The sequence below is a fragment of the Mastigoproctus giganteus genome, chromosome 11 (assembly GCF_048544385.1).
Source record: "Mastigoproctus giganteus isolate SK-2022 chromosome 11, ASM4854438v1, whole genome shotgun sequence".
NCBI lineage: Eukaryota > Metazoa > Arthropoda > Arachnida > Uropygi > Thelyphonidae > Mastigoproctus > Mastigoproctus giganteus.
The window spans coordinates 149463242-149488154 of NC_143585.1; the positions used below are offsets into that span (position 1 = coordinate 149463242).

The window sequence follows — 24913 nt, forward strand, 5'->3', positions numbered from 1 at the left end:
TACCACTTGACTAAGGCACTTAAGGCTTTAACTGGATTAAGTAAAGTAAATTCTAATGTCTTCTCACCCAGACTCACACAACACACATAGGGAACATATATTTAAATTGAAAAAGGATGCCAAACAGATGTGTAAAAATAGCTGAATAAATTTAACGAAGAAGTGAAAAATATTGAAGGAAACGGATATATAATGTGGATTGTTTTTCCCTAATGCTCTATAAGTCTGCTTTCATGTATCATTTGCAGCAACTAATATTAATCTAAGTTGAGGTAATGCAATTAAACATGAAACATTCAACAAGGATACTGACATGCAGGCAAAGATTTTATGGCTGCAGCAAATGTTAAGTTTTTGATAAATTTTTACTGTATTATTGACTTGTCATATTAATTTACTTTCTAGAAGTAGCTTTAGAGTCCTAGTCACACTCAGTTTATTTAGTTAGATATTTTGTAGGTTACTAATTAGTATCCATAGAATCTTGTACCTTTCAAAAATAACCATCATTGTTGAAGTATAGACCGATACAGAATAGCGTAACGAATATCTTGAACTTGATAGAGTACGATATGACACAAAACTAAATGGTGTAATACATAGCACTGTATTAGCAAACTATTAGCTTAGTACAGTATTATCAATTAAATTATTAATCTTATTAATTTTCATTGTTAATTAAATTGTATTTAAAAGAAAACATGCCCGAGACTAGAGCAGCAAAGAAACGAGCACAAAGTATCAGGAGTGCTATGGCTCGGGAGACAACCAAAGAGGTTGATTGTCCAATATATGTAAAAAAAAAAAGTGTAAAATAAAAGTACAAAATGTGAAATGTTTAATGTGAAATCATTTTCTGGAACACGAAATGACCTAGCCAAGGAGGATAGGTGCTAGGTGCAGAGAGAGTGAAAAAATTAGGTGCCAACTCAGCATTCTAATGGGCATTTATGAGACTTTAAGGTGTAGGGTTGATGCCCTAGGAGGAATTAAAATGGGGGGGATCCATCAAGCGCTCAGCTTCCCAAATCAATGCCAGAGCTCACTCTTGTGCATCATGCAGCAGAGCGCCAATCTTCAGGGTATGCACTTGGTTCCACAGCAGCTAGTTATTATCAGTGACTCTATTGACAGGGAGATGGGAAATATATTGTGCAAAAAGGTTAGGTGGAAGAGGACCAGAATGTCTACCAGAGGCAAAAGTTGATGACGATGTAGAGCCAATATCATTTTTTATGGGCACAAAAGGTGATATTAATGTACAGGTTGCCATTAATGACATTAAGTGTAGATCTGCGGACTTACTTACCATGTACAGGTCAATGTTGAAAAAAAGTCGCGAGTTAGGAGTGAATTTGAAAGTGTCTGCAATTCTGCCCAGACATGGTAGGAGGAAGGATATGATGAGAGCCTTGTGCAATCAATTCAGCTTTGCACAGTTTGTGCAAGGCTCAGGGGATTGAATTTTTCCCAGCATGGTCTGTGCTTGTTAACAGGAGGGACTGCTTCTACAGGGATGGGATACACTTAAATAGAAACGATGCAAGAATATTTGATGATGCTATTGAGACAGTGTTAGGTGGGACGGAAAAATGCCAGCTTGGGGAGATTCACAGGCTAATAGATTAATAGTAGCCAAAGGCTAAGGTGAAAGTGATTCTTTCACTGCTTCTATTGGAATGAGCAGCAGCCTGGAAAGCAAGGTGCTAGGGATTTCAGGGACTGCTGGGAGTCATTGCAGAACAAGTAAATACATAGGGGGTGTGTGTGTGTGTTAGGATAACTAACAGTAAGAACACAGTAAGAAATTTTCCCACAGAAACTAACTATTGTCGGTGACTCTATTGTCAGGGAGACGGGGAATACAATATGCAAAAAGGATAGGTGGAAAAGAACCGGGGTATATGCCAGGGGCAAAAGTTGATGACGTTGTAGAGCAGATATCATCTTTTAAGGGCAAAAAAGGTGATATTGTTGTACATGTTGGCACTAAGAGTAAGAGATCTGCAGATTTACTTAACAAGTACAGGTCAATGCTGAAAAAAAGTCATGAGTCAGGGTTAAATTTGAAAGTGTCTGCAATTTTGCCCAGACACGATAGGAGTGAGTATATGATGAGAGGCTTGTCAATCAATTCGGCCCTGGAGAGACTGTGTAAGGCTCACAGGGTAGAATTTCTTTCAGAATGGTCTGTGCTTACTAACAGGAGAGACTGCTTCTACAGGGATGGAATACACTTAAATAGAAAGGGTGCAAGAATATTTGCTGATGTTATCAAGGCAGTGTTAGGTGGCTCGGAAAACTGCTAGTTCTGGGGGGGGATTCACAGACTAAAAGATTAACAGTAGCCACAGGCAGAAGAGAAAGTGATTCTTGCACTGCTTCTATTGTAATGAGCAGCAGCCTAGAGAGAGCAGGTTGCTGGGGAATGCAAGAGCAGATATGAATCATCATGGAACAAGTAAATATATGGGCTGTGTTAGGGTAACTAGTGTAAGAACAAGTGCATGTACACTAATGCTAGAAGTATAATAAATAAAATCGATGAATTTGAAGTGCTGATCAAGACATCGAAGGCAGATATTTTTTGACACGGGTGGACAGTGGAATGTTGAGTCTGTTTGGTGTGACACAAACACTGGGGAAATGGAAAATTAGAGTAGGAGTATGTTATAGGCCTAATGATGCTGATGTGTACAATGAACAGTTGTTCAGAGAAATAGAATGGGCCAGTAAATCAGAATGTCTTATAATGCGGCATTTTAACTTTCCAAATAATGACTGGAACTTGTGGTTTGGTCATTTGCACGCTAGCAAGACTTTTGTGGATTTATTGGAGGATTATTTTCTGCAGCAATATATTCAAGGGTATTACTCCTTGATCTGATTATCAGCAGTGATGACGCATGCATTAGGAATTTGCAGTAAAAGGAACCGCTAGGTGACAGTGATCACAGTGAAGTGGGATTTACTTAAAGATGTAACTACGATCAAGGGAAAACTTTTTATTTTCGTAAAGGTGACTACACAGGTCTCAGACAGTTTTTAAATTCTATAGAGTGGGATCAACTGATGATGTTACCAATGGTGAATTCTAAATGAGAAGTCTTCAGGGACTTAATCCTGAAGGCTACTAAGGATTAATTGGAGGCTACTAGGCTTTTCATACCAACTAAGAAATACCGTTCAAGGTTCAGGCCTAAATGGATGTCAGATGAATTAATAAGGCCTGTAGCAGAGAGGAAAAATGCACTGGATGCATATAAATTATCAGGCAACACAGAAGCCTACGACAGATATAAGCTAGTCTGCAATAAAGTCACAAAGGAGATTAAGCAGGTGAAGGCAGATTACAAGAAATCTTTGGCAAAGGATACAAAGAAAAACAGCAAAGAGTTCTTTACTTATGTAAACTCTAGAAGGGGATGAATCAGATTGGTTCACTTAACATAGATGGTTCGACTATTGATAATCCTGCTCAAAGAAGCTGATAAAGTGAATGTTTCTTTTGCATCTATATTCACACATGAGGAGTTATTCAAGGAGGGGAATGTCAGAAGTTTATCAAATTCTAAAAGTGAACTAAGCAATTTTGCGATAACTGAGATCAAAGTGGAGGAGAAATTGTTGAAGTTAAACCTAAGAAAGGCAACTGGGGCAGATGGAGTCTATCCAGTTATAATGAAGGAGGCAGCAAAGGAAGTAAGCAAACCCTTAGCCATAATTATGAGAGCATCCTTAGAGTCAGGGGAGGTCCCAATGGACTGGAGATGTGTAAATGTATCCCCAATTCACAAAGGAGGTTCAAAGGATGACACAAGTAATTACAGACCTGTTTATTTAATTTCTGTTTAGGGAAAATAATGGAGTCACTGGTTAAAGAGGTGATACAGGATCAGCTAGATATGACAGCAGCAATAGTTCAGACAGATCACAAATTTAAACAAGTACACCAACCGTTTAACTATAATAGTTTAATACTGAAAATTATAAAATGTACCAGACGATACAGTACTGTAAAATAATATTTACAAAAACTGACTTACAAAATAAAATGTATGATGAAATTTTAAAATGCAATAAAATATAATAAAGGTTAAAAGCGATAAAACAATGATTGTAGCTTTCGGGGGCATCTGCCTCCTTTCTCAACAACAATGATGTTTAGGCAACACATCCATAAATATCAGATTCACGGCACACATGGCTGACCAGGCGCATGCTCAGTTCCACGTGAACCAGAACCAGAAGTTGCTCGGGAGAGTGAAAACGCAAAGCACTCGTCTTTTGCAAGGACCACAGCCTCCAGAAGGGGGTGGAGCCGAACACCTCTGTCCCTATTCATACTATTGTTTTCGGATGAGCCAATCCTCAAACTCTCCAGTCACTTACAGTCCCAGAACCCATGCGCCCGGTCAAGGATGACGGCATTCACTGGGGAGACCTGGTGTTGTTTTTCCCAATAATGCTCAGCAAGGGCGGACTTATTAAACTCTGCAGTCTGTATGGCTCGCATGTGCTCCCCCAGATGGTCTTTTAGTCGCCGTCCTGTCTCTCCCACATAACATTCCCCACAATCCAGGCATTTGATCTCATATATGACCCCACTACTGGAATCCCCAGTAATGGGGTCTTTGACCTGTGACACCACCTGTGTGCAACCTCCGGCCCGGAAGCTGTACACAGTGTGCCTGAAAGTCACGAAGCATCCTTGCAATATGATGGTAGTAGGAATAGTAGGAAATATAAACTGTGGTGACTGGAACGGACGGTGTTTCATCATTAGGCTCCACGTCACTATTATATTTATCAATGACCCTCTGGGGGTAACCGCATTTTATAAGATCCACCCTAACTTGCCCAATTTCTCTCTCTCCTCAGAGGTACTACAATGGGTTCTAACCCTACCCAAAAGTGCCCTGGCAACACTATTTTTATGCTGCACAGTCTGTGCTGACCTATAATGGGTGTACCGGCTCCTACACATTGGTTTTCTAAAAACTGTAGTATTAAGCCTGGAGCCTTCTCACGCCATTACGATGGTCTTTGATGACTTCTTGGCTCTGGACCTGGAAAATGTGGCAGTCAGGCCTTTGCTGATGATCTCATTTTAATGGTGGAAGTGGACTACAGAACGGGACTTGAAACACAGGCAAACCAAGCACTACAAACCCTACAGAATTGGGCGAAAACACATATGTTAATGATTTCACCAACCAAGACAAACTCAGTATTACTAAAAGGCTCTCTAAATATCAGACGACCACCGCAAATAAAGATAGCGGGATCCACCATTAAACTAAACTAGCAAAGAAAATAAAGTATCTAGGTATATCCTGGATGGAAACCTGTCCTTTACACCTCACCTCACCTACCTGAGAAAGAAACTAAGGAACTATGCTGCACTTGTAGCAAGAGTATCTCGCAGGGACTGGGGACTCAAAAGGAAGACCCTGTCCCTGTATTATAAAACAATATTCATCCCAGCGATCACCTACGGATCACCAATCTGGTTCAGGAAGGCCGGAACCGCAGTCAACAGAAGACTGCTGGACACTATCCAAAGAAACATACTTCTAACTATAACTAGGGCCTGCAAAACGGTGGGCACCCACGCTCTGCAGGTCCTGGCAGGAGCTCTTCCGCTGGACCTCGAGGTGACTAGATGTGGACTCATGTATTTACTGTCCAATGATATGAATGCCTCCATTTATGACTTTACTTTGGATCCAACCAACAGCTGGACGACAGAGAAACATCGAATAGTGGCTCACATGTTGAAGATTTGGCAGCACAGATGGGAGATGTCGCCAAAGGGTCAAGTTACAAAAAGCTTCATACCGATAGTCGCAAAAATGTACCCAAAAGCCCCCTCGTGGTTCTATCCTGGGCTAAATACAACCTTCCTCCTGACGGGCCATGGCCCATTTAAAGCAAAACTGAACACACTCGGAATAATAGAAGAGTCCACATGCATCTGTGGAGAACCTGAAACCTGGCAGCATATTATGCACGACTGTGAATGCTATGAAAAACACAGAAGTAGACTTATAACTGAGATTCAATACTTGCCGAAAAATCAAGAGTACCATCTACTGGATTCAGAAGATGAATACAAAGCCCTCAGCCGATTTGCACTTGATGTCTTCAATAGACAACGAACAGAAATAGCCATCCACAATGAATAGATGACCACAAATAATAAATAAAGGCAAACTGATAAAACATCAACACAGAGGAAAGGATTGCAAAATACTAAGGACAAACAATATGCAGCAGAATAAATGAAACAGCATCAACCTAGGAACCAATGGGAGAGGCACCAGCCAGGATGTCGTCGCTCCCAGGATGAGCCCAGATACCTAGAAAAGGACTAGGCCCCTACCAATGAGTCATCATCGGACTGTACTTGCTGGAGGGCACTGCAAATTGCTGCTATGGCGAACTGGGTGGAGCTCCCTTGCCCAGCCCAGTTTCTCTCCCCATCCCTGGTGGGGGTGAGAGGATGGTCTTTCTACCCCCCTCTTTTCCCTCTGGTAGGGCATGCCCCACCAGAAGGAAACTGGAGTTGCCTTCCCTATTGACCCCATATTTCTGTCTTTTCCCCCAGCCTTCCATCTCTCCCCCACTTCTCTACCTATATCGCCAGCGAAAAGCAAATGCCCCACACAACGAAAAATATTAAATGCCAAACTCGACACACCTGCAACCTCTTTCGGCCTAACTAGATTCAAGCGTTCATTTCCCCCCCCCCTTTTTTTATATAGGTCCTAACCACTGAAATCTCAGGAAATTAGGTGGCAGGATCTGCCAGAGTACTTATCTAAAAATACTGGTGTACCTGGTCTGCCTCCACAGGGCCAAGTGTGGGCAACGTTGGGCCTCAGACTAACGTTGGTCCAGCGGCTAAACGGCCAGATGAACAACAGAAAAACACTACACATGTACAATATCCATACACTTTTAAATCTCTAGCCTTTCCAGCGAACTGGTACACCCACAATGAAAGCAACGCGTAGATGGGGGAAACTCCTGGTGCCGTTAGACACTAAATACACTTTACACTTTACTTTGTACACCATTATGTCCAGGAATGGGAGGGAACCATTCACTTCTACCTCTGAGGTACACTGTACAAAAGGAGAGAAACCATTGAGAAAACTAACTACATCCTCTTCTCTCCCCTTTTGTACCAAAGTGAATGTGTCATCCACGTATCTCTTCCACTTGCGCATAGGGAACTCCAAACTTGTAAAAACCCTATTCTCTAACTCTTCCATTGCTTGGTTTGCGACAATAGCGCTGATAGGAGAACCCATAGCTGTGCCGTGAACCTGCTTGTACATACTCCTTTATATACCAAAGTGGTACTCGAAAGACAATTTATACTACGATGTGGTCACAAAGGAACTGGATACAATAATACTGGAACTGTTAAAATAATTTTGATATCATATACTTGCATTTCAGGAAAGCCTTTGATACTGTTGCACATGGAAGACTGCCGTACAAATTGGAGTGGTGTGGCATTAAGGTCAAGTTACTGGAATGGATAAAGGGATGGTTGAGTGAGGGATTGCAGTGAGTGGTAATAAATGGACACTGTTCTATGTGGACTAATGTTATTACCGGTGTCCCCCAGAGTTCGGTGCTGGGCCCATTATTGTTTTGTGTATTTATCAAGGATATCAATGAAGGTATATCAGGCTTAATGTCCAAGAGTGCAGATGATACAAAGGCTGGCAGGGTTGTTAATGAACTAAAGACAGTATGCTACTGCAACAGGATCTAGAAAAATTAAGACAGATGGAAGTCTGTTCCTACCTGCTGGCTAAAGGCAAGCTTACGCATATCTATTCTGCAACTGTCTTTCCTAAGTTTGAATCTATGCCCCATCAAGTTCACAAACTGAGGAAGCAGAACAATCCCAACAGCATTGAGTCCGCTCACACCATTCAAAGCCTTATACAGCTCAATCAAATCACCTCTTGAGTGCATAGTCTCAAGATGATGTAACTTGCAGAACTCAAGCCTTTCATGGTAAGAGTATCCCCTTTGTTCCTCTCACCAATGTTGTTGCCCTTCTTTGTACTTGTTCTAGCAACTGTACATCCTACCTAATATGAAGCCTTCAGACCGGACAAAATACTCAAGGTGTGGCATGACCACACCTTGAGTATTTTGTCCTTCTTGTCTGTCTTGTCTATCAATCACCTTCTTGTCTCTACAAGCAAAATTCCTATATATCATTGACAGTACTCAATAACCTGCTCGGGCAGCCCATCTGCACTACTCAGACAACTTCATATCTGACTGCACAATTACCCCAAGGTCTTTTTCATTCTCCACTTCCGTGAGTGTTGCCCCACGCAGTTGGTACATTTCTCTTGAGTTACTGCTACCAATATGCAATACTTTGCATTTGTCAATATTAAACTTCAGTTGCCACTTCTTAGCCCATCTGCCTAACTGTTCTAGATCCTTACATTAGCATACTGTCTTTAGTGTCATTAACAACCCTGCCAACCTTTGTATCATAGGCAAACTTGGACATTATAGAGAGAGAAGTAGAAGGGAATCACCAAGATAAGAGAGAGAAGAATGATGATATCCAGCTCAGGGCTCTAGGTGTGCCAAGTCCATGCTCACCACATGTGAGTATGGACCCTAGGTGTGCCAAGCCCAGGGTCCTGAGCTGGATATCATCATTCTTCTCTTTCTTGGTGATTCCCTTCTACCTTTCTCTCTCTCTCTCTCTCTCTCAGGGATAAGCCTCAGGCTTCCTTGCACCATATGGCTCATAATAATAATAAATAATAAAAATAATAAATTAAGCCTGATTTTTTACCTTCATCGATATATCGCTGATAAATACACAAAACAACAATGGGTCCAGCTCCAAACCCTGGGGCACTCCGCTAATAACATTAATCCACAAAAAACAGTTTCCATTGATTACCCCTCTCTGTCATCTCCCACTCAACCATCCCTTTATCCTTTGTTGTAACTTGCCCTTAATGCCATATCACTCCAATTTGTACAGCAGTCTTCCATGTGCAATGGTATCAAAAACTTTCTTGAAATCCAAGTATATGATATCAAAATTATTGTTTGCATCTAATTTCTCTGTGACCACAAAGTAGTATCCAATGAAATTGGTCAGACAAGTAAAAAGTAAAAAAACAGTAAAGTGCAGCCATTATCAACCCACTGCAGGATGGAAGCCTCCTCAACAATTCATGCTGAGGGAAATGGACCATAATCTGCCACGCTGGTCCAGTGCGGGTTGGCAGATCGACCGTATTCAGGGGCTTGAACCCTGGTCTACTTAAAGAGCGTGTGCTACTGCACTCCCACTCCTGACTACTCGGCTATGGAGGCCGTAGATACTCCATACAAGTAGTTAACATGATACGAACGAGTGTGATGGTAGACGTTGTGACGTCATATAAGCTGTCTTATTGGCTGTTGTGCTTGTCCCACTCCTATCTGTGATTGGCTGTTGAATTGAGTGTGGCTGGTTCTGTGGTTGGCTGTTGAGTTGAGTTGAGTTGAGTGTGGAAAAAAAATATTTAGTTGTTATTTTTCTCACTAGATGGCTTTGCATGTTTTTCTTTTTATATTTTGTATTTCTTTTGTTTTGCTGATTCGCAAACCCTGATCTTGTGTATATATGTTTGCCACTGGGCTACCCTTTAAATTGAGTGAATGTGTGTAAATGTGGTTATTATATGTATCAGTGTGAGTGTGACGTCAAGCGACATGTGTTCTGCAATGAATTGTGGGGAGTTCTGCTTCGCAGAACCCGGTGCCAAGATGATTGAGTTGTTATTTCTTCTGATGGATGGTACCTGTAAGAAAAGTTTTTTTCTTTTTTATTTCCAGTGTTGATGCTATTGGAAATATACAGGGTGTCTCAAAAATATTGGTACAAACGTTTAGGGGAGGTAGGTAACAGCTAAAGGAATGTGAATCGCACAGGAACCCATAACCGGAAACGTCACTGTAAGTCGGTACACGGCGCTGTTCATCAGTTCGCGAGAGGGAAAATTTATGGTTTACTCATTCAAGCAGTAGTCGCTGCATGAAGAGCATGCATCGATATACGAACTGTGAGCTGGCAGACATGCACCTAGTGTATGGATTAGCAGAGGTCAATGGATGAGCCGCTCAACGAATTTATGGAGAATGCTTCCCAGACATGCACCGGACCACCGTTTGTTTGCACGTGTTGATCAAAATTTGTGCAATTATGGGCCATTTAGAGGTAAAAGGAGTAGTGCGGGAAGACCATGTTCGACGCGAACTCCCACCAGGGAAGAAAGTGTGTTGAATGCCGCCTAGAATAATCCTACTACCAGCACACGTGCCGTTGCCTCTGCCTTAGGAGTGTCTCGTTGTAGTGTACAGCATGTCTGGCACGACGATTCCTTACATCCCTTTCATCTCCAAAGGGTTCAGTTACTGCTCCCCCAAGGTCATCCTGCACGTGAGGCTTTTGCGCAGTGGTTTCTCCAAGAAAGTGTTCGAGACTTGAATTTTCCAGCCTATGTTTTGTTAACGGATGAGGCTTATTTCACTCGGGAAGGCTTATTCAATCAGCACAATGCTAATGTGTGGGCTCACGACCCTGTCAGACAAGACCTCCCTTTAACAAACCATGCTGTTTCTGAACTATTATTGTAGTCTTGTCTAGATGATCCTGCAATGTTTCTTTAACCAGTGATTCCATTATTTTCCCCCAGAACAGAAGTTAAACTAACAGGTCTATAATTATTTTTGTCACTTCTGAACCCCCTCACTTTGTGAATTGGGGAAACATCTGCACATCTCCAGTCCATGAGGGCCTCTCCTGAATCTAAGGATGCTCTTATAATTATGGCTAAGGGTTTGCTTACTTCACTTGCTGCCTCCATCAATATAACCGATTGATTCCATCTGCCCCAGGTGTCTTTTTTATGTTTAACTTCAACAATTTCTCCTCCACTTTGCTCGCCATTATTACAAAATAATTTAGCTCCCTGTTAGAGTTTAGTAAACGTCTGACCTCCCCTTCCGTACAGAATTCCTCATATGTAAATGTAGATGCAAAATACTCATTCAATTTGTAGCTATCTGAGCAGGATCATCAACAGTTCAACCACCACCACTACCACCAAAGTGGACCAATCTAATTCATACCCTTCCTTCTAGAGTTTTAAAGAAAAATAACTTTTTGTTGTTTTTCTTTGCATCCTTTGCCAAGTATTTCTTGTAATCAGCCTTCGCTTGCCTATCCTCCTTTGTGACTTGATTACAGGCTAGCTTATATCTGCCATAGGCTCATGTGTCACCTGTTGATTTATATGCATCCCACGAATTATTCTTCTCTGCCATGAGACTCACTAGTTCATCTGACATCCAACTGGGCCTAAATTCTGAACAGTATTTCTCAGTTGATATGAAAAGCCTAGTAGCTTCCATGATTAATTTCCTGAAGGCGTCCCCTTTAGAATTCACTGTTTTTAATCATCAGTTGAGCCCACTGTACAATTCAAAAACTGCTTGAGACCACTGTACAAAAACAAAAATCCTTCCCTTTACCCTTGATGATAGTTACATCTTTAAGTAAATCCCACATCAGTACAATGTGATCACTGTCACCTAGTGGTTCCTCTATCTGCAAATTCCTTATGCATGAGTCATCATGGCTAGTAATCAGATCAAGAGTATTACCCCCTATGGTTGCCCCTTGAACATGCTGATGTAGAAAACAATCCTTCAATAAATCCACAAAAATCTTGCTAGCGTGCGAGTGACCCACAAGTTCCAGTCAATATCTGGAAAGTTAAAATGCCCCTTTACAAGACATTTTGATTTATTGGCCCAATCTAATTTCTGCACAATTAGGCCTATAACAGACTCCTAATCTCATTTTACTTTTCCCAGTGTTTACATTACACCAAACTGACACAATATTGCACTCTCTACCCATGTCAACTGGATGCACTTCTTAGATTTTGTGTTTCTTAACAGCATTGCCCTTCCCACCCTGTCTACCTTTTTCCTCCCTTCCAACCCTGTCTATCTTTTCTATACACACTGTACTCTCCAAATTCAATTCTGCACTGGTTTTATCTTTGTGTCATCACATCTCTGATATCCCAACAATATGTGTCTTTGATGTCATGATCAGCACATCAAATTTATTTAATATACTTCTAGCACTGGTGTATATGCAAGTATACATGCATTTGTTCTTACTCTTAGTTACCCTAACACAGCCCATGTATTTACTTGTTCCATGATGACTCCCAGAACCTCTTGAAATTCCCAGCAACTTGCTCTCTAGGCTGCTGCTCATTACAATAGAAGCAGTGCAAGAATTGCTTTTACCTCTGCCTGCAGCTACTGTTAATCTTTTAGTCTGTGAATCCTTCCCAAGCTAGCAGTTTTTAGACCCACCTAACACTTTCGATATCATCAGCAAATATTCTTGCACCCTTTCTATTTAAGTGTATCCTATCCCTGGAGAAGCAGTCTCTCCTGTTAGCAAGCATAGATCACGCTGAAAAAAAATTGTACCCCATTAGCCTTGCACAATCTCTCCAGGGTTAAATTGATTGATAAAGCTCTCATCATATACTCCTTCCTATCGTGTCTGTGCAGAATTGCAGACACTTTCAAATTCAACCCTACCTCGCGACTTTTTTATTTTTTTATTTTCAACATTGATTTGTTAAATAAATCTGCAGATCTCTTACTCCTAAGGTCATTAGTGCCAAGGTGTACAACAATATCACCTTTTCTGCCATTAAAAGATGATATGTGCTCTACAACATCATCAACTTTTGCCCCTGGCAGACATACCCTGGTTCTGTTCCACCTATCTTTTTTGCATAATATATTCCCTGTCTCCCTGACAATAGAGTCACTGACAGTAACTAGCTCCTGTGGGACAAGAGCATTCTGCGTTGGAGATTGCCGCTGTGTATCCTGATGCGCAGGAGTGATCTCTGGGGTTGAGTTGGGCAGCTGAGATTTTGATGGCCCTCATATTTATTTCTTCAAGGACATCTACCCTACACCTCAAACTCTCATAAATGCCCATCAGAATTAGCACCTAATTTCTGAGTTAGCACCTAATTTCTCACAGTCTCTGCACCTAGCATACAAAAAGACATTCTCTTTAGCTAGATCATGCCTTGTTCGAGAAACATCCGCAAACATTTCACATTTCCCACATTGTTTTAGACTGTGATGCATTGCAGAATCTCTTGTGGTTCTCCTCTGAGCCGTAGCACTCCCACTACTTTGTGCCCATTGCTTTGCTGCTCTAGTCTGGGTCATGATTCCATTTAATTACAATTTAATTAATAATGAAATTTAATACGATTAATAAACTTTATTGGTTAATTTATAATACTATACTAAGCTAACAGTGCTAATACAGTGCTATTATTACACTATCTAGTTTTACGTTATACTTCACACTATCAAGTTCTGGATATATGTTGCACTGTTCCGTATCGATCTAATATACTATAAGAATGGTGGCCAGTTACGAATGGTGGTTCTACGGAGACTAAGTATTAACTTAAAATCACTATCTAAATTCAAAATACCTAATTAACATGACTAGGTCTATAGCTGCTTCTAGAAAATAAATTAATATGACAAGTCAATAAAACGGCTATATATTATCAAAAACGTAGCGTTTGCCAGAGCTGCAAAATCTTATCCAATACATGGATAACTTCCTCATGTGGCTATTCAACAACTTAATTAATTAATTAATTAATTAATGAAATTGCAGTCAGGTAATTACATATGATAGATACATGGCTCATATCATTGCAGCCGCCGCCGCTGCCACCACCACCACCACCACCACCACAAGTTTTGGCACACTTCTCACTACAGTTTCCAATTTGGATCATTATTAGAAGAGTAATCTCAGAATGAAGTAATTATGAGATGACTTTCTTGCACAATCACAGGAACCAGGATTGAGAAAGATTGAATCCATACTGTGTGTGTGTGTGTGTGTGTGTGTGTGTGTGTGTGTGTGTGTGTGTGTGTGTGTGTGTGTGTGAGATATCTGCAAATTTTTTGGTATGTTTTAAGCAGCATATAGCTCTTGTTTGAAATTAAGACTTAGCAATGCTTAATACATTATACGAGGGGGCAGTCAATAAATACTTTCCCACTCCTAGAAATATTTGAATTAGGGACTTGAAACTTGGTTGACAATTTCCTCCTTCTACATGTAACTACCTTCTAGATCTACACATTGTTCCCAACCTTGAATAAGGTCTTCTGAGCCTTCTCAATAGAACTCCTCGCTTTAAGCAGAAAACTTAGTTTCCACTTTGTTAATTACTCCTCTTATCAGTCTGAAATCTCCAGTCTCATAATGGTTTCTTAATTTTAGGAGATTTTTTTTTTTTTTTTTTTTTGGTTTTTAGGAGCATTAGCAGCTTAGGCCATATTGCTCCGGGATATGCGGTGGCCATTTCCTGACCTTTCTGCATCATCCGTATTTGGTGGTGACGGGCTCGAACCCCGGTCTAATCAAGAAGCGTGTGCTACGCACTGCTGCTCCTTCCCACCTGGCTATGGAGGCGCCAATTTTAGGAGAGAGGAAGAAGTCTTAAGGTGAGAGGTTTGAAGAATAAGGTGGGTTCTGTAGATTTCAAAACCACAATTGATTGTAAAGACCACAGTGAGAGCAGCATTATTAGTAGGAGCAATATTGGCCAGAAGGAGAAGCTTTTGATTAGTTTCCCACATCTCTTCAACAATAGCTTCTCTTAATTTTCCCAGGAGATTAAGAGTACTCCCCACGATACTGACTACCTTTTGGGAGGTATTTTGAGGTGATACCTTTAAACCCAAAAACTGACAACATGACCTTGTTGGCAGGCAATTGAACCTTGGTTTTTTGGGGATTGGTGATGAACATTTCCATTGTTTGCTCATCTGTTTTTCTGGATCACAGTGATGTATTCGGCATTCAGCCATCATCATAATTCAGTCAAAAAAAAAAAAGCTTGTCAACATTTTTCTCTATGACTGTGTGAAATGCTCTTTCTTGTGGAGCTTTTGAAGAGGTGTTAGCAATCTTGCCATGCAATATCGTGCAAAGAGAAACTTTGCTAATGTTCACATCATTTGCTATTAAATTTAGTCACATATCTGTCTTCAAAGACTAGCTGTTCCACTTAAATCACAATGGCAAGGTCTGTGGCTGGGTCGAGTCTTCTTTTCTTAGATCATCATGCACACAGTTTTTCCCACACCTGAATTGTCTTTTACAATTTTTCAGTATCATATATATATATATATGGAGTTGCATATATATATGCAGTTGTATATGGAGAGGCAATTATGGAGAAGCTGTATTGAAGAGGATTTGTTCTGCTTATTTGCCTTACCAATGAAGAAATTTTACAATGGCTCTGACCATTATAAAAATTAACCCTCAAACTTTATTCAGCATACCACCTTTCACTGTATTCATGGCTCTAGTTCAGTAACCAATGTATCTAGAAAAGCAAATAAATATACATTAACTTATGAGAATTAGTAGTAGACACACACAATATCAAATCTCTTAACTCAAATATTTTTAGTAAATACTTATTGTCCACTTCTTATATTTATTGTGAAACATCTTTTGAACATCATTTTCTTTTTTTTCTTTTTTTTTTAAGAAAAGTAGGGAATTTATGAAAAGCATAAGAAACTATAGTAAAAAACTGATTATAATGGCATTATATCAATTGTATTCAATGCAATGCATCTAAATTTTAAGCATTTTTAACATTAATCATGAGGAAATATTATAGTTAACCAATATAAACTTTATTTTAAATAGTGTATATTACCAAGAAATAAATTTCTTCTCATTTGCACAGTGAAGAAGCCAACCATCTTTGATCACATTATACATCTTTGTGCTTATGATATTTTTCACCCTCAGAGTAATTTTGCTTGCTATCACACAAAATGTATTGGGACCTACAAAACATTATAAAATTCTGAAGCTCTCATATCATAATTGCATCAATTAAAAATTTAGTACATTTTTCCTACATTACACATTTATTCTTAAAAATTGTAAGGACTCAATTTTAAAATACTTAAAACTAAAATGTACTTATGTGTTATACATATAAATTATGGGAAGATAAATATCCAACAATTAAAGTTAGTCTTCTTATTCTCCTTGGGGGGGGGGGGGGGTAGAAATGGAGTTAAAGCAGGTGCAATAGCTACATCCATACCCTGGACTGAAAATGGCCCTATATCCCAATAGCAGACTCCATCTCAATCCAATTAAGGAGAACTCCCCATAGCTGTCCCTTTCCTCTACATTTATTCTTGTACCCTGGGGTCCCTGAATGCTGGGACTGGCCTGATTACAATGTCAAAACCAGGATTCTATGTGTATAACAGGATCTACTGAACATGAAACAGGAAAGAAAAAAAAAAAAAAAGAAGCAGCTTTATATCAAGTTAAGTATGATGATGTATTATAAATGCAAGCTTTAAAGAGATAAAGTAAAAATTTTAAATTAGTTATATTAACATTAATAAAATTATATTAAAATTAATTATTAATAATAAATATTATACGAAAGCCTTTAATTTGGTTGAAAAATCATCCAAATCAAATTATTTAGCATTAGCATTAGCATTAGTAGAGGCATTTGATGCAAGAAAGCAAGCTTATGCAGCATCAGCCAAAAAAAAAAAAAAAAAAACCACTTCCACTTCACCCCTCTGTTCGTTCAAAATACCTGTCCAGCTGAGCCTTAAACTTATTTAGGCTATCAACCTCCACCACAAGGGATGGAAGTCTGTTCCACAAACCAACCACCCGCTGGCTAAAGGCAAATTTCCGCACGTCTATCCTACATCTGTCTTTCCTCAATTTGAATTTATGCCCTCTCAGGTGATTTTTCTGAGCTAGAGAAAGAATCGCATCAGCATTGAGCATGCTTAAACCATTCAAGGCTTTATACACCTCTATCAGATCACCTCGCTGGTGCCTAGTCTCCAGACACTGTAATTTGCAAAACTTAAGCCTTTCTTCGTAAGAGGCACCCCTTTGTTCCATTCACTAATCTTGTTGCCCTTCTCTGTACTCGTCCCAGCAGCTCTACATCCTTCTTGAAATGAGGCCTCCAGACCTGTATACAGTACTCTAGGTGTGGCCTGACCATTGCCTTATACAATGGAATAATCACCTCCTTATCCCTGCTGGAAAAATTCCTGCATATCATTGACAATACTCCACGAGCTACTCTTGCAGCCCGTCTGCACTGCTCAGAGAACTTCATATCTGCCTGCACAACCACCCCCAAGTCCCTTTCATTCTCTACCACTGTTAGTGTAGTACCACAGAGTTGATACGTTGCTCTGGGGTTGCTGTTTCCCATGTGCAGTATTTTACATTTGTCAAACTACAGGTGGTAGATGACTTTCATCAACCGGTGAAATACCACCACTTTGCTTATTGGGGACTTGAAGTGGTGAAACCCATGTTTAGTCTCTAGAGCAAAGTTTCCGGCATCCCCCTCTCCCCATACTTCTCCTTCAACCCATGCACGGTTTTGATACCTTTCGTGTTTGGGGTTCTCATAAAAAAAAAAAAAAAAAAAAACTAAGAGTGCAATTAATTACATTTTATCAAACTAAGAGTGCAAACAACCATTTCTAGATTGGTTTGCCATTTAAATGGTACATTGGCAATATGGCCATATTACACCAGTTCAGATGATAAAAACAGTAAAATCTCTATAATAGAACTATCCTGGGAAAATTTTTTACATGCTTATCTTAAACAGATTTATACATACAATCAGATGAAAAGGTAGTGGTTATTTATCTATAAAAAGGGGGGGGGGAGAGGAAAAAATAATTTAGCTCTGAAAACAGCACATTTTTTATGTCTGGAAAGATTAGAGTTTCAGATTTGTACAAGGTAACAGAAAGTTGCAGGAAATTAAATAAAAACCCAGAACAACAGTGTTAAACAAAGAGGCATTTTAAAATGCATAATTGATCATGCCATGTCACAGATGGCATATTGCAGCTAATAATTAAACTGAGTTCCATTACTTTCAGTAAAAAAGAAGGAACAGTTATAGTGGACTCAATGAACAGCAACAGTGGGCAGTGGAGTATTGGGAAAAAAAATTGCCCAGTCTAATTATCATTCAAGTTGCTACTGTTTCAGACTAATTGGTGGACCAGAATATGGCAAAAACAACATGGTTCCATGAACCCCTAATGATGATGATGATGATGATGTAAAGGTGTGGGTAGAGTTTTATGGCACACATTGGGCCCCTCGATGCCAGTGAAGCAACGTTTGAATTCCACAGGTTATCTGGAAATTGTTTCTGAGCAGGCTCATTCCTCCATGGCAATACACCATGTCATAATGGCCAAACTATACAGAATTTTAATGGTTCCAGGAATATGAGAATGGAATGAGCCCACTGCAGTGGCTTCATCACCCACCAATCACAAACCAATTGAGTACCTGTGGGATGAGGTGAAATTAGTGCCATGGAGTAGATATCCACAACCATCCAAGGTGTCAACTGTGGGAAGCAAGTGAGTCAACATGGACCAGCATCCCTGTGACACACTTTTGAAAAATTGTTCAGTTGGTGCACTAATGAATTCAGACTGTTCTGAGGGTTACTTGTCATTAGGTGGCATACTCTTATTAAAGATGCCACAGTGTATACATACATACACATGCCATAAGTTTTCTTTCTTTAGTAATATCTGAATATCTGAAATATAATTTCTCTTTTTTTGTCTATTACTGTAAAAGCCTAAAATTTGGACCTTTTACTGCTCTTGTTTGGTAAATCCTAGGATAAAAAGTTGGTAAAGTTTGAAATATCAAGCACAAAATTTCACTTTTCCTATTTCTAATACAAGGGTATGGGGAAGGGATATATCTCCTATTACCTGAAGCTGAGCAAATTTGGTATATTACAAACATTCACTATATTTGTAATATACTGAATTTTTTTAAACCAAAATAATTTTACAGGGATAAGAGATATATCCACCTCCCCATGCTCTTGCTTAAAAATCAGTAAAGTGAATAAAGCAGAAAATTATCCTTGCTTCCCTTTACTGTCACCAATGGACTGATATATATATATATATATATATATATATATATATATATATATATATATATATATATGTCTCTTACACCCTTGTTTAAAATTTTGGAAAAATAATAATCATACAGTATGCAAAGGGAAGCAACGATAATTTCCAGTCACATTCACTCTGTCAATATTTAAACGAGAGCATGGGGAGGGGAAAGGGATATATCTGACTCCCTGTGAAGTTGCCTGTGCAAAACATTCACTATATTCACAGCACCTAATATACAGTACAGTACTACAGCTGGGTAATGAAAAAGCAATCAAAATGTGATACATTAGACTCACTCTTATCCAGTCTCGCTTTAACTGGCCTCCGTTTTAACTGGCCATATTTTGTCGAGATTTTTCTGCGAATCGGATTTCTGATGTCATAGGCCCAGCAGGAAAAGAAAATTAAAAGATTTTAGGAACGAGTACAGTGCACTCTAACGATCCTATAACCTTTTTCACTTCAGTTAGTTCTTTGCTATCTGTGCCATTTGGATCACAGTCACTCCATGTGTACATATGTTCGTCGTTAAATTTTGTTTTTTAAATTATGTTAACTTGAAATGATATGGTCCAACAAGCGTAAACGGAATGTGTTAACTATTGAAACAAAACTAAAAGCGTTGGAACGTATTGATAATAGAGAACCTGTAAAACGGATATGTAATGAACTGGATGTCAGAAAAAGTACAGTGAATGATTGGTGGAGAAACTGGAAATCCCTTCAAGACTTCAGTATGCAAATAGAATCAGAAAAAGTGCTCTCAGACAGGTGCACTATGAAGAAGACAAAAAATGAAGTCATTGACGATGCATTATGGATATGGTTCATGCAAGAACGACAAAGAGGAACACCTCTTAGAGGGCCGGTTTTGAAGGAAAATGCAGTACAATTGCACAATAAAGTTGACAGCGGAGAAGAATTCTTAGCCAATGGGGGATGGCATTCACGATGGAAAAAGGGCCATGGAATTCATTATCTAGGGGATTGCGGCGAGAAATTGGTAGCAGATCAAAATCTTGCAAGACAATTTTCCCAAAAATTTTAGACGTTATACAGAAGGAAAATCTTACTCTCGAACACGTCTACAATTTGGATGAAACAGGCATAAATTTTAAGCTTCTTCCAATGAAAACGCTAGCTGCACCACAAGAAACATTCACTACTGTTTTCAAAATGAATAAACAGAGAATCACTGTGGCTCTTTGTACTTCCAAATGCTGCTGGGAGTCACAAACTGCCCCTTATCATTGTAGGAAAGTCAGCCAAACCAAGAGCATTTAAAAATGTAAATTTCAATACTCTACCAGAGCCCAGAGGTCAGCTTGGATGGATTCTTTTCTATTTGAAGAATGGTTCTCAACTGAATTTGTTTTAAAAAGTCAAGGCACATTTGACATGTTTGAAATTACCGCTCAAGGCTGTTCTTATCCTTGACAATGCTCCAACACATCCCATCGACCTATCTTCTCTTAACATCAAGGTGGTGTTTTTGTGACCTGGCATTACATCTTTGGTGCAACCTATGGATCAAGGTGTGATAGTTAGTCTGAAAAGGTGTTATGGAAGAAAACGTCTTTCTGAAAATTTTTGAGAAGACCATCAATAAAAAAACAGAACTCACTTAGACCCTTAACAAAATCAACATCAAGGATATGATTTACATGTTGGCATCTGCTTTTGAGGAAATGCCATCATCAACATTTGTGAGGTCATGGAGAAAACCATGGCCTGATGTCGAAAATTAACTGCAAACTGCGATCTGGACAAAGAGCCGTGCACTGAGGATCTGACATACCACAACAACGTTGCTCTGATTAACAATTTGAAACAATTATCAGAGTACAAAAACCTGGAAGAAAGGGACATTGATAAATGGCTTTTAGGAGATAACATTCTAGAGAATGAAATGTTAACAGATGATGAAATTATTGTACCAGTTAGTCAAGGAGAAATGGTGGAAGATGAAGAAACAGAGAACCCAGAAGCTATGAGTTGATATAAAAATGACAAAAGAATAAGTCATTCGGAATGAAAGAAAGCGCCTGAAACTGTGATAAGATAAATCCAACAGCAAGACAATTCATCTGCCATTGATATAATTCTTATGAAAAAGTGGCGTGATTTTGCTTAAAAAAACAAATTTAAATCAAAAAGACAAATGAAGATTATCGATTTTTTATCAAGTAAATGTACAATAAACATTTACATACAACATACTGTATACAGTATTTATTTTTTTAATTTACAACCTATAAATGGTATTTTGCATGTGTTTTCGGATTAGCATTAGCAAAGGCACATGAAGCAAGAATGCAAGCTTATATAGTATCAGCCAAAAAAAACTCCTTATTTCACCCAGACACTCGCTCCAGATGTTTGTCAAGTTCTGCCTTGAATCTATTTATGCTATCAACTTCTATGTATAAATATAGTGCAAGCACATCAGAAATACATAGCTATATCTGAATAAATCAGAATATTAGTAAAACGGCATCGTTTTAAGTTATATCTCATATTGTGAATAACTTCACAACGAGTTGCCATGATATTGCATTACTTCGAATAAGTAACGCTTCACCTAAGGAGAAGACTAATGTTACTTATTCTCAGATGGATATCACCACCCAGACGGCACCGTTTCAGGGCTATTTGTATATGTGTGTGGGATAATAACGCGACTATCCACTTGTCCCTATTAGACTTAGAAAAGCAAAAGGGTAGAGGGAAAGTAATAGTAGGAGTGGAAGAGGAAAAGAAATGGTGTAGAAGAATGAAAGGGACAGTACCGCCTTCAACTCACACCACTCAAAAACTCAAACTCCTCGAATAGGCAACGCTTCCCCAGTGGAGTGGAGAACGCTGTTGTTATCTATTCTTGGAAACTCCGGACATCATCAGGCTCCCTCCTGGTACCGTTTCAGGGCTATTTGGCCCTTCTTCGGTGGGTGGATAGGTGCCCAAGTGATGCAGTGATAGCAAAACAGTTATGAAGTATAACTCCACAATATGAGAGATGCCTGATGGTGTATCATGTATTTAGACTCTAAAGTGTTTAGGGCATAAGCCTCAAGCTATGAGAGAGTCTAGACTATGAATAAATATAGTGCAAGCGCATCAGAAATATATAGCTATATCTGAATAAATCAGAATATTAGTAAAACGACATTGTTTTAAGTTATATCTCATATTGTGAATACCATCACAATGAGTTGCCATGATATTGCACTACTTCGAATAACGAATGCTTCACCTAAGGAGAAGACTAATGTTACTTATTCTCAGATGGATACCACCACCCAGATGGAACCGTTTCAGGGCTATTTGGCCCGAAGTAGTGCAATATCATGGAAACTCGTGAAGGTATTTACAATATGAGATATAACTTGTTAAAACGATGCCGTTTTACTAATATTCAGATACTGTCCCTTTCATACACCATTTCTTTTCTTCTTCCACTCCTACTATTACATTCCATCTACCTTTTTGCTTTTCTAAGTCTAATAGGGACAACTGGATAGTCGCGTTATTATCCCACACAAATACAAAATAGCCCTGAAACGGTGCTGTCTGGGTGGTGGTATCCACCTGAGAATAAGTAACATTAGTCTTCTCCTTAGGTGAAGCGTTACTTATTTGAAGTAGTGCAATATCATGGCAACTCGTTGTGAAGGTATTCACAATATGAGATATAAATTAAAACGATGCCATTTTACTAATATTCTGATTTATTCAGATATAGCTATGTATTTCTGATGTGCTTGCACTATATTTATACATAGTCTAGACTTTTCCATAGCTTGAGGCTTATGCCCTAAACGCTTTAGAGCTATTAACTTCTACGACAGATGGAAGTTTGTTCCAGCAATCAACTACCTGCTGGCTAAAGGCAAACTTGCGCACATCTATCCTACAACAGTCTTATCTCAATTTGATTTTATGCCCTCTCCATTATTCTGAGCAAGAGGAAGAATCGCATTGAGCATGTTCCAAACATTCAAGGCTTTATACATCTCAATCAGATTACCTCGCAGATGCCTAGTCTCCAGACACTGTAATTTGAAAAACTTAAGCCTTTCTTCGTAAGAGCAACCCTTTCTTCCATTCACTAATCTTGCTGCCCTTCTCTGTACTCGTTTCAACAACTCTACATCCTTCTTAAAATGAGGCCTCCAGATCTGCATACAGTACTCAAGGTGTGGCCTGACCATTGCCTTATACAAGGGGATAATCACTCCTTATCCCTGCTAGAAAATTTCCTGTATATCATTGACAAGACACCATGAGCTACTCTTGCAGACTGTCTGCACTGCTCAGAAAACTTCATATCTGCCTGCACAATTACCCCCAGGTCCTTTTCATTCTCTACCACGGTCAGTGTGGTACCACAGAGTTGATACGTTTCTCTGGATTACTGCTTCCCATATGTAGTACTTTACATTTGTCAATGTTAAACTTCATTTGGCACCTCACAGACCATCTGCTCAACTTTTCTAGATCCGGTTGCAGCAGTGTACTGTCATTGGTGTCATTAACAACCCTGCCAATGTGTTGATATCGTCTGCAAACTTGGACATTAAACCTGATATACCATCATCAATATCATTTATAAATACACAAAACAACAATGGACCCAACACTGAACCCCGACGGACTCCACTAATAACATTAGTCCACGAAGAGCAGTGTCCATTGATTACCACTCTCTGTCTTCTTTCACTCAACCATCCCTTTATCCATAGAAGCAATTTGCCTCCAATGCCACAATGCTCCAATTTGTGCAGCAGTCTTCCATGTGCAACAGTATAAACGGCCTTTCAAAGATCGAAATATATGATATCCAAGTTATTCTTTGCATCCAGTTCCTTTGTGGCTACATCATAGTATCCAATCAAACTTGTCAGACAAGGCTTCCCCTTAACAAACCCATGCTGTGTCCGAGCTATAAGTGAAGTCATGTCTAGATGATCCTGCAATGCTTCTTTAACTAGTGCCTCCATTAATTTCCCTGGAACAGAAGTTAAACTAACAGGTCTGTAATTACCTGCATCACCCTTTGATCCTCCTTTGTAGATTGGGGTCACATTTGCACATCTCCAGTCCATAGGTACCACCCCTGAGTCCAGGGAAGCTCTCATAATTATGGCTAAGGGTTTGCTTACTTCCTTTGCCGCCTCCTTTAATATAACTGGATAGATTTCATCCACCCCAGGTGCCTTCCTTATGTTTATCTTCAACAATTTCTCCTCCACTTTATTTTCAGTTATTACAAGATTATCTAGCTTACTGCCAGAGTTGAAAACACCTCTGGCATTCCCCTCTCTGAATAACTCCTCATGTGTGAATGTCAATGCAAAATATTCATTTAGTTTGTTAGCTCCCTGAGGAGAATCATCAACAGTTGAACCATCGATATCAAGTGGATCAATCTGATTCACACGCTTCATTCTTGAGTTTACATAAGTAAAGAACTCTTTGCTGTTTTTCTTTGCATCCTTTGCCAAAGATTTTTCGTAATCTGCTTTCGCCTGCCTAACCTCCTTTGTAACTTGGTTACAGACCAACTTATATCTATCATAGGCTTCTGAGTCACATGTTAATTTATATGTATCCCATGCATTTTGCTTCTCTGTCACATGTCTAATTAGTTCATCTGACATCAATTTAGGCCTAAATCTTGAACAATATTTCTTTGTTCATATGAGAAGCCCAGTAGCTTCCAAGATTAATTCTTTGA

General features: G+C 39.3%; 1 protein-coding gene across 2 annotated transcripts in view; it reads right to left on the bottom strand.

The window, feature by feature from the left end:
• Positions 1 to 24913, bottom strand: part of DNAlig4 (DNA ligase 4) — a 462385-nt gene that overhangs the window by 112545 nt on the left and 324927 nt on the right. For both annotated transcript variants that reach the window (XM_090384659.1, XM_090384660.1), the window contains one exon: positions 15870 to 16002. In XM_090384659.1, coding sequence (XP_090240785.1) covers positions 15870 to 16002 — 133 coding nt within the window. The remainder of the gene's footprint in view (positions 1 to 15869; positions 16003 to 24913) is intronic.